Source organism: Dama dama, chromosome 5, assembly GCF_033118175.1.
Source record: "Dama dama isolate Ldn47 chromosome 5, ASM3311817v1, whole genome shotgun sequence".
In the NCBI taxonomy this organism is placed as follows: domain Eukaryota; kingdom Metazoa; phylum Chordata; class Mammalia; order Artiodactyla; family Cervidae; genus Dama; species Dama dama.
Genome location: NC_083685.1, coordinates 79,441,947 through 79,453,130, shown reverse-complemented (window position 1 = coordinate 79,453,130; position 11,184 = coordinate 79,441,947). Strand labels below are relative to the sequence as shown.

Sequence of the window (11,184 nt, the reverse complement as noted above, 5' to 3'; positions counted from 1 at the left end):
CAGGATGCAAAATCAATTCACAGAAATCACTTGCATTTCTATATACTGACAATGAGAAATCAAAAAGAGAAATTAAGGAATCAATCCCAATCACCAGTACAACAAAAAGAATTAAATATCTAGGAATAAACTTACCTAAGGAGACAAAAGAACTGTACACAGAAAATTATAAGACACTGATGAAAGAAATCAAAGATGACATAAATAGATGGAGAGATAGACCATGTTCCCAGGTAGGAAGAATCAATATTATGAAAATGACTATCCTACCAAATGCAATCTACCAATTCGATGTGATTCCTATCAAATTACCAATGGCATTTTTCACAGAACTAGAACAAAAATTTTCACAATTCATATGGAAACACAAAAGACCGCAAATAGCCAAAGCAGTCTTGAGAAAGAAGACTGAGCTGTAGGAATCAACCTTCAGACAACATTCTTGACTTCAGACTATACTACCAAGGTACAGTCGTCAAGAGTGTATGTTACTGGCACAGAAATAGAAATATAGACCAATGGGACAAGGTTGAAAGTCCAGAAATAAACCCATGTGCCTGTGGGTACCTTATTTTTGACAGTGGAGGCAAAAATATACAATGGGGCAGAGACAGCCTCTTCAATAAATGGTGCTGGGGAAACTGGACAGCTACATGTAAAAGAATGAAATTAGAGCACTTCCTAACACCATACAGAAAGATAAACTCAAAATGGATTAAAGACCTAAGTGTAAGACCAGAAACTATAAAATTTTTAGAGGAAAACATAGGCAGAACACTCGATGACATAAATCAAAGCAAGATTCTCTATGACACACCTCCTATAGTAATGGAAATAAAAACAAAAGTAAACAAGTGGGACCTGATTAAACTTAAAAGCTTTTGCACAGCAAAGGAAACTATAAGGTGAAAAGCCAACCCTCAGAATGGGAGAAAATAATAGCAATTGAAGCAACTGACAAAAGATTAATTTCCAAAATATACAAGCAGCTCATACAACTCAATACCAAAAAAGCAAACAACCCAATCAAAAATTGGGTAAAAGATCTAAACAGGCATTTCTCCAAAGAAGACATACAGATGGTTAATAAACACTTGAAAAGATGCTCAACATTGCTCATTATTAGAGAAATGCAAATCAAAATTAGAACGAAATATTACCTCACACCGGTCAGAATGGCCATCATAAAAAGTCTACAGCAATAAACGCTGGCGAGGGTGTGGAGAAAAGGGATTGTTCTTGCACTGTTTGTGGGAATGTAAATTGATACAGCCACGATGGAAGATGGTATGGAGATTCCTTTAAAAGCTAGGTGTAAAACCACCATGTGACCCAGCAATCCCACTCCTCGGCATATACCCTGAGGAAACCAAAACTGAAAGAGACACATTATCCTGTTGTTCATTGCTGTGCTGTTTACAATATATAAAACATGAAAGCAACCTAGATGTTCATTGACAGATGAATAGATAAAGAAGTGGTGCATATACACAATGGAATATTACTCAGCCATAAAAAGGAACACATTTAAGTCAGTTCTAATGAGGTGGATGAACCTAGAGCCTACTATCCAGAGTGAAGTAGTTCAGATAGACAAAGATAAATATCATATCCTAACCCATATACACAGAATCTAGAAAAATGTTACAGAAGAATTTATTTGCAGGGCATCAGTGGAGAAACAGACATAGAGAATAGACTCATGGTCATGGGAGCGGGGAGGAGAGGGTGATATATATGATGAAAGTAACATGGAAATTTACATTACCATATGTAAAATAGATAGCCAATGGGAATTTGCTGCATGCTCTGTATCAACCTAGAGGGGTGGAATGGGGAGGGAGATGGTAGGGAGCTTCAAAAAGGAGAGGATGTTTACCTTCTGCAATTTTCTGGAAGAGTTTGAGTAAGATAGGTGTTAGCTCTTCTCTAAATTTTTGGTAGAACTCAGCTGTGAAGGCATCTGGTCCTGGGCTTTTGTTTGCTGGAAGATTTCTGATTACAGTTTCAATTTCTGTGCTAGTGATGGATCTGTTAAGATCTTCTATTTCTTCTTGGTTCAGTTTTGGAAGTTATACTTTTCTAGGAATTTGTCCATTTCTTCCAAGTTGTCCATTTTATTGGCATAGAGCTGCTGGTAGCAATCTCTTATGATTTTTTGTATTTCAGTGGTGTCTGTTGTGGTCTCTCCATTTTCATTTCTAATTTTGTTGATTGGGTTCTTCTCCCTTTCTTTCTTAATGAGTCTTGCTAACGGTTTGTCAATTTTGTTTATCCTTTCAAAAAATCAGCTTTTAGCTTTGTTGATTTTTGCTATGGTCTTTTTTGTTTCTTTTGCATTTATTTCTGCCCTAATTTTTAAGATTTCCTTCCTTCTACTAACCATGGGGTGCTTAGTTTCTTCCTTCTCTAGTTGCTTTAGGTGTAGAGTTAGGTTACTTATTTGACTTTTTTCTTGTTTCTTGAGGTAAGCCTGTAATGCTATGAACTTTCTCCTTATTACTGCTTTTACAGTGTCCCATATGTTTTGGGTTGTTGTGTTTTCATTTTCATTTGTTTCTAACATATTTTTATTTCTTTTTTGATTTCTTCTATGATTTGTTGGTTATTCAGAAGCGTGTTATTTAGCCTCCATATGTTTGAATTTTTAATAGTTTTTTTTTCCTGTAATTGAGATCTAATCTTACTGCATTGTGGTCAGAAAAGATGACTAGGATGATTTAAATCTTTTTTTAATTTACCAAGGCTAGATTTATGGCCCAGGATGTGATCTATTCTGGAGAAGATTCCATGCACACTTGAGAAAAAGGTGAAATTGATTGTTTTGGGGTGAAATGTCCTATAGATATCAATTAGGTCTAGCTGGTCCATTGTGTCATTTAAAGTTTGTGTTTCCTTGTTAATTTTCTGTTTAGTTGATCTATCCATAGTTGTGAGTGGGGTATTAAAGTCTCCCACTATTATTGTGTTATTGTTAATTTCCCCTTTCATACTTGTTAGCATTTACCTTACATATTGTGGTGCTCCTGTGTTGGGTGCATACATATTTATAATTTTATATCTTCTTCTTGGATTGATCATTTGATCATTATATAGTGTCCTTCTTTGTCTCTTTTCACAGCCTTATTTTAAAGTCTGTTTTATCTAATATGAGTATTGTGACTCCTGCTTTCTTTTGGTCTCCATTTGTGTGAAATATTAAACTTAAAAGCTTTTGCCCAACAAAGGAAACTATAAGCAAGGTGAAAAGACAGTCTTCAGAATGGGAGGAAATAATAGCAAATGAAGCAACAGACAAAGGATTAATCTCAAAAATATACAAGCAGCTCCTGCAGCTCAATTCCAGAAAAATAAATGACCCAATCAAAAAATGGGACAAAGATCTAAACAGACATTTCTCCAAAGAAGACATACAGATGCCTAACAAACACATGAAAAGATGCTCAACATTACACATTATCAGAGAAGTGCAAATCAAAACCTCAATGAGGTACCATTACATACCAGTCAGAATGGCTGCTATCCAAAAGCCTACAAGCAATAAATGCTGGAGAGGGTGTGGAGAAAAGGGAACCCTCTTACACTGTTGGTGGGAATGCAAACTAGTACAGCCACTATGGAGAACAGTGTGGAGATTCCTTAAAAAACTGGAAATAGAACTGCCATATGACCCAGCAATCCCACTCTTGGGCATACACACCAAGGAAACCAGATCTGAAAGAGACACGTGTACCCCAGTGTTCACCGCAGCACTGTTTATAATAGCCAGGACATGGAAGCAACCTAGATGCCCATCAGCAGACGAATGGATAATGAAGCTGTGGTACATATACACCATGGAATATTACTCAGCCATTAAAAAGAATTCATTTGAATCAGTTCTAATGAGGTGGATGAAACTGGAGTCCATTATACAGAGTGAAGTAAGCCAGAAAGATAAAGACCAATACAGTATACTAACGCATACATATGGAATTTAAAAAGATGGTAACAATAACCCTATATACAAAACAGAAAAAGAGACACAGATGAAAATAACAGACTTTTGGACTCTGTGGGAGAAGGTGAGGGTGGGATGTTCTGAGAGAACAGCATGGGAACAAGTATACTATTAAGGGTGAAACAGATCACCAGCCCAGGTTGGATGCATGAGACAAATGCTCAGGGCTGGTGCACTGGGAAGACCCAGAGGGATGGGATGGAGAGGAAGGCAGGAGTGGGGATCGGGATGGGGAACACATGTAAATCCATGGCTGATTCATGTCAATGTATGGCAAAACCCACTACAATATTGTAATTAGCCTCCAACTAATAAAAATAAATGGAAAAAAAAAGGAGAGGATGTATGTATACCTGTGGCTGATTCTTGCTGAGGTTTAAGAGAAAACAAAATTCTGTAAAGTAATTATCATTCTTTTAAAAAATAAATACTTTTCTTTTAAAAGAGCCATTGTCTGTCTATATACTTCTTTTCTTAAGACACATAAGATAATAAAGTATCTACTAATCCACATCTCAGCCTCCAAGATGATTCCTCAGAGTGGGACTGTATGTAATTTGTCTGCTTTAGAGAAATGATTCCAGTGTATTATTGTTTTGGAGTTACTTGGCCCATTGTGAAAGTTCAATAAATGCTTTAAAAAATTAATAAACAAAAACATCAATTAAGTAGAATCAGGAGAACAGATGGAGGAGTTCTCACACCCTACGACAACCTCCAAAACCAAAAGGAAGAAGAAAGACTTCCCTCCTTCCAATGAAGAGACTGGCAAGGTCTTAGTCTGTGAAGAGCCATGGACGCTTTGTTACTGCAGTCTCCCACTCTCCTTTCCCTGTTTATAAAAGCATTCTTCTTCTCTTATCCTGAAGGACTTGCACATGGCTCACCAAGGGTGCAGACCCTGAACTGCAATTCTCTGCTGGTCCCAAATGAACCCATCCTTGCTGGAGAAGTATTTGGCTATTTGTTTTAGATCAATTTTTTTTTTAGCAGAATTGAGGGTTATCCTTTTTAAGAGTAAGAGAGCAGTAAAAGGTAGCTTGATTCCACCTCTATGCTCAATGCTGAGGATACAAAAATAAGAATACATTCTCTTCTCAAGGAACTCAGCTGCTGATGGGGAAAGTAAATGTATTTCAGAGAGGAGAGAGCTCTACTAGGGGAATGCTCAAAGGTTATAAGGCTGAGCAAATAGCCATGACTGGGAGAGAAGAAAGTCTTTGGAGCGGAGATGATATTTAAACAGAAGTGAAGTTCAAGTCTGTCAGGCAGACAAAGGAGGTAAAGTGTCTGGCAGGAAGAACAGAAACCAGAGATGAAATGGGACAGCACACACTCCGTGACCCCTGACAGCCTCGACGAGGCTGGAGCACAGAGGAAGTGGTGGGACATTGGGCGGAGAGCAGGCAGGGATCACTCTGAATTGTGCTGAGACCCGGCCCATACATTTAGGTTTTACCTTGAGGGAGGTGAGAACCAGGGGAGGACATTACACAGAAGAATAATCTACTTAGTAGGGCCTCAGTGGCAGCAGGGAGGAGGAGAGAGAGGAGAGTTGAGAGGATGGACAGAGCAGTATAGAGCTCCTCTGTTTGTTCATACCACATCCTGTTTCATCAAAGACTTAATCAGGGGAGTTAAAGGCCTTAATTCAGCCCATCCCAACTTCAAAGTTGTTAAAGATGTGAGGAGAGTGAAGAGGTAGAGGAGAAAGGGAACAGGAGTTGGGAGCTAAGAAAGAAGGAGGAAGATTAAAAATATTAAGAAAAATCAGGAGTGGAAAACTGTGAGCCCCCAGGGACCCGCTAACTCAGCGATATCAGGACACTGGTCCAGTGAGTCTGTGGTGCCCTTGACCTCTCCCTCATGAGCCAGGGTGCCTCCTTGCTTCACTATGGTGTGTGTCCTCACACATCTCATTCAAAGGCTGAAGGTGACGATACATTTGGGGGAAGTCTCTTCTGCATATCTTGCCTGTAATCATGGAGCAGAAACCTTCTCCAGAAGCTCCTTGGCTAATACATTTTTTGCTGAAGTTTTCAATCCTGGATCAGATACACACATCAGGAAGCCTTGCTTCTAAATGTTTTAGGAAAGTGCACAGTTTTGTTTGGGGACAAACAAAGGGAAGAGGCTAAGAATGGATTTGGGTAGACCTCAAAAAACAAGACTATTGTCTCATAAAGCACCTGCAATATGGACTGAATATGATAGACCAGAGGCAACATCAGGTTGACAGAGATGCAAAGTCTGTCTTATACAGAAAAACTCTAAACAGCAGAGGTCATGAACTCAAATACAAGTAATGTAAATGAGAGAAGGAGGTCAGGTAAGAATTTACTCTGTAAAGAGGTACTGGGACCTATCATTCTCCAAAAATTGAGTTAAATTTGAGTATTTAACTCAAAGTAAGAAGACAGGAAAGAAGGATTTTTATTTGCAGAAACTGCAGAAAAATGTACCTCCATGTTTTGGCATTTGGGTGACTTCCAGTAAACAGCTGATATCCACCTGAGCTTCTAAAATGAAGTTTAAAAGTTTTAACATAAAGAGAGGTACAAATTTGTGTTTTACTGCCTTGCTTTTGAGTGTAGGTAGCCAGGGATCAACAGGGATTAAGGAAGGCCACTAACACAAAAGGAAAAAACAAAATAAATAGGAAAATGAATGAGAAGCAAAGCCAAAATGTCATAGGAAACAGAAGAAAAGTTCATATAGCTAACATCTGTTGAGAGAAGGAAAAAGATATAATATGCATAAAATAAGGACATGAAAAAATAAGGTGTGAAAATGTTATAGAACAGAAAGAGAATTCTTGGGAATTAAAATATATTTTCAGAAATGAAAACTTTAATAGAGGGTTGGAAGGTAGAATTGAGGAATTATCCTCTGAATGTAGAATGAAAATGTAATTAATTAGGTTGTCCACAAGATGGGCCCCAGAATGGGTTGTCAGAGTCTGAATGTCCATTTGGAGCTACCCACTGTGGTGTTAACTCAAGGTGAGAAGACTGTTTCTATGGTGGGATGACTCAGCTTAGGTAGCCTATCTCCAAATGTATGAGAAGGGTGTCTATGCAGAGGTGTGGCCTGATGTCAACTGTCAGGGCCCAAGCAGGGTGAGAAGGGTTTCCACACTGGAAGGTTCTGATGGGCGGTGTTGGAGCATGAGTAGGGTAAGGAAAGTGTCTGAGCAAGGAGCTGGCCTGCTGTGTGATATCAAAGCCCAAGTGCAGTGAGGAAAGTATTAGGAGAGAGAGAGGAAATGTAGACAGAATTACTACGGGAGATAGTTGCATAGAAAGGGTGAATTAAATAATTAATTTTATGTGACTTGAAATATATAAAATACATAATTATATATATAAAGAATAATATAAATATATAATAACTTTATATATAGAGAGAGAATAATGGGAGCCAGTTTCCTCACCAGAGAAAGAATTATAAGTATAGAAAAAGAAAAATAGAAGGAATTCTATGATGTTCCATTGGGAATGGAAATATCTGTGTGAATATATGATTTTCATTAGTTACACAGATGATAGAGGTAGATAGATAGATGATAGATAGACAAAGATTGAATGGGACTGTTATATATATATACACATCCAGCACTCAGATTTGCCTTTCAGTACCATTCTCCACTCAAAGGAAGTAGGACTGTTTGCTGAAATAGGTGATTCCAGAGCTGGAGCAGAGAAAGTACAAAATAAGCATGGGGCGTTTCAGTGGGCAGGTAAGAAAAGAAGTGCTCAAACAATAAAAAGAACATACAGCCAGCTTACAGATTCTGACCGGCCAGTTCTGAGGTAAGTGAAGCATCAAAATAAGTAATGATAATAATAGATTATAACATAATGAACAAAAAAGGAAAATTAATTTCACACAGGTATAAATGAATAAATTGGAAGTTTGGTAAGAAACTAGATATTCACATAGTCTCAAAGTACCTTCCCACAAAATATTTACTAACTTCCAAGTGAAAATGTACACTTAAGTGATAAGCCTAATGAACACCTCTTAGTAATCAAAGTGATGAGACATGAGCAACAGGACAAAGCAAAATTTCTTACACCTCATAGGCTGCAATAGCAGCAGAGCATGACTTCTGAGATATTCCTGGTAAAGTCACAAAAAATGCCATACCTGACTGTACAGCAGTATTGGTATTTTTGCAGAAAATGCACACAAATATTAAGGAGTGGTGGGCATCAAGTTTGTAACTTATGCTCAGACTTTCAGGGAAAAAGTACATTATGCTCTACCTGCAAATTTTCTGTAAGTGTGAGATTTTTCAAAAAGTTAAAAATGGTTTTAAATATTTTTTTTTAAAGCTAGAAGAACTACATAGCAGAATATCATATCGCTTTGTCCTATGGATAAGAGGCAATTTTTAAAAATAAGATTTCAATATGAACTAATACTAAAATAAAACTGACTACATGAAAACTAACACAAAGAATAAGGAAGACAAGTCACAAACTGGAAGAAAGTACTATAATAAATATAGCTGATAATAGGTCAACAACTAAATTACCTAAGAACTCATACACTAACTAGAAAAAGTAAGAGGAAAGGGAACAAAATGCATTCATGAGAAACCTGCATACAATAAAAAGTTGGAAGGAAATGTTAGAGAAATGCAAATTAAGGCTACAGTGAAATTCCATTTTTTAACCCAATAAATTAGCAAAAATGAAAAAATCTGCCAATAACAAATGTTAGGAGGATATGAATCAATAAGAACACCTCAACACTGCTGATGAAATGCAATGCATTAACAACTTTGGAAAAGAATTTGGCATAGTTTTGTAAAGATAAATCTTTGAAGATCTCATGGCTCAGCAATTTCACTTTAAAATATATAATGACTCATAGTTCCTCAACATAACAACTGGAGACAAGAAAAAGAATATTCAAAAGAGCACTGTTTGCAACAGAAAAACTGGAACAATCCCACTAAGCTTATTCTCACAAAGGAATATTATACAGCAGTGCAAAGAATGAACTACAACCAAACAGAGTAACATGTGGCATTTAGAAACATAATGTGGAGTGAAAAAAAGCAAATCCCAGAATATTGTATCCAGTCTAATGTTTGTATAAAGCTCAAAAAAGCTAAATAAAACACTATGCTGATTATGTAAAGGTGTCATGAGATTATTTTTATAAATGATGGGATGATAAACACAAAAATCAAGCAAGCGGTTTCATTTGAAGAGAAGTGATGTGGTAGAGAGCACCTATAGGGAAGTTACTGGTACCATGTGATTCTTGAACTGACTACTATATACATGACTGTTTATACACTATACTGATAATGTTGTGTATTATAATGTATATGCATTTGTTGTTGCTGTTGTTCAGTTACTAAGTCTTGTCTGACTCTTTGTGACCCCATGGACTGCAGCACTCCAGGCTCACCTGTCCTTCACTATCTCCCTAATTCTGCTCAAATTCATGAACATTGAGTTGATGATGCTATCTAACCATCTCATTTTCTGCTGCCTCCTTCTCCTTTACCATCAGTTTTTCCCAGCATCAGGGTCTTTTCCAATAAGTTTTAAACATGATCTTTTACTTGTAATAATTATTATACTATATTAAAATATACAGTGAAAATATCTGAAACTCATGATAATTTCCAATTTGAAAATAAAAATACAGTTATATGGATCACTCAATGTTTTGTAACAATTTTTTATTCTGTTACTGGAAGGTTTTGGGTCATATATTAGTTTCAGCGAATTTGTTGAAGAAGAAATTAGGGGTTCAAGAGAGGCCAGGTGTCTCAGTTAAGGTCCTCCATTTGGTAAGTAATGGACACGGTCTCCGATTTCAGGCTAAAGACTCTGGATCCTGTGTAGTTTCCAGCCATCCAGACTCACAGCAAAAGGGGTACTGGGAAAAAAGTTCAGGTACAGAAAACAGAACTGCTCTTCTGGGGCAATGCTGCCATCCTAAGAAGAAACTGTCCGAAAGAAGCCAGAAAAGAACCTGTGACTTTCAAATGCTTCCATGACAACACATCTGTCATAGGAGTGTTCAAATCAACATCAAAATAAAAAATAAGGATACTATCAATTTTGCCAAAAAATCTGAGTAAGTTGCTTAGGTTCACTATGTATTCACTTCTATGATAATCCGTACAACACATCCACAAGTTGTGAACAGGGGAGATACAGTAGCTCTCTATGCCCACTCTACAAAGAAAACAAAGTCAAAGAGAAGTGAGGAACTCACTGTCACTCACTTTTACAAGCCAGAGGATGCCTCCCTAATCTCTTCACTGCTGCCTGCATCTCCTGGTTCCTCAGGGCATAGATCATGGGGTTGAGCATGGGGGTCATGACAGTTCGGCTAATGGACACAGCCTTGTCCATGGAGAAGGAGGTAAAGGGCCGGGCATAGAGGTAAATGCTGGGAATGAAGACCATAGACACCACAATGATGTGGTTGGTACAGGTGGAAGCTGCCTTCCTCCTTGCCTTCCCTGAGTGGGACCTCAGCATCACCAGGATGACTGAGTAGGAGATCAGGAGGAGGAGGAACCAGATAAGGACCAGCATCCCACTGTTGGAAATGATAAGGAACTCCAGGAGGGAGGTGTCCGTGCAGGCAAGTCTCAGCACTTGTGGAACATCACAATAGAAATTATCTAAGATGTTGGGGCTGCAGAAAGGCAGAGGGAGCATCAGAGCCAGTTGGGAAATGGAATGAATGAAGTCTCCCACCCAGCTGGCCACCACTAGCCCAGCACAGACCTGAGTGTTCATGATGGTGACATAGTGGAGGGGCCGGGAGATGGCAACAAGGCGGTCATAGGCCATCACTGAGAGGAAGAAGACCATGGCACCTCCCAGAAAGTGGAAGAAGAAGATCTGGGCCATGCAGCCCTGGTAGGAGATGATCTTCTTCTCAGAGAGGAAGTCCACCAGCATCTTCGGGGCAGTGACTGTGGAATAGCAGAGGTCTGTGACAGCCAGGTTTCTCAGCAGGAAATACATGGGTGTGTGGAGCCTGGAATCAGAGGTCACCGTGACCATGATGAGGAGGTTTCCCACGACAGTGGTGATATAAACAAATAGGAACACCAGAAACAAGATGAGCTGGAGCTCCTGAGTCTGTGAGAGTCCCAGGAAGACAAATTCTGGCACCCATGTGTGGTTCCCTGATAACAT

The 11,184-nt window shown here is 38.4% G+C and overlaps 1 protein-coding gene across 1 annotated transcript; it reads right to left on the bottom strand.

Moving 5' to 3' along the window:
• Window positions 1–10,248: 10,248 nt before the first annotated feature.
• On the bottom strand, window positions 10,249–11,184 carry LOC133055859 (olfactory receptor 4D2-like). Its single transcript, XM_061140944.1, has one exon. The coding sequence runs from the start codon at window positions 11,182–11,184 to the stop codon at window positions 10,249–10,251; it is 936 nt and encodes a 311-aa protein (XP_060996927.1).

What these genes read in the sequence shown, in the direction of transcription:
- LOC133055859 (XM_061140944.1), bottom strand. Translation starts at nt 11,184, where the DNA reads ATGTTATCAGGGAACCACACATGGGTGCCAGAATTTGTCTTCCTGGGA.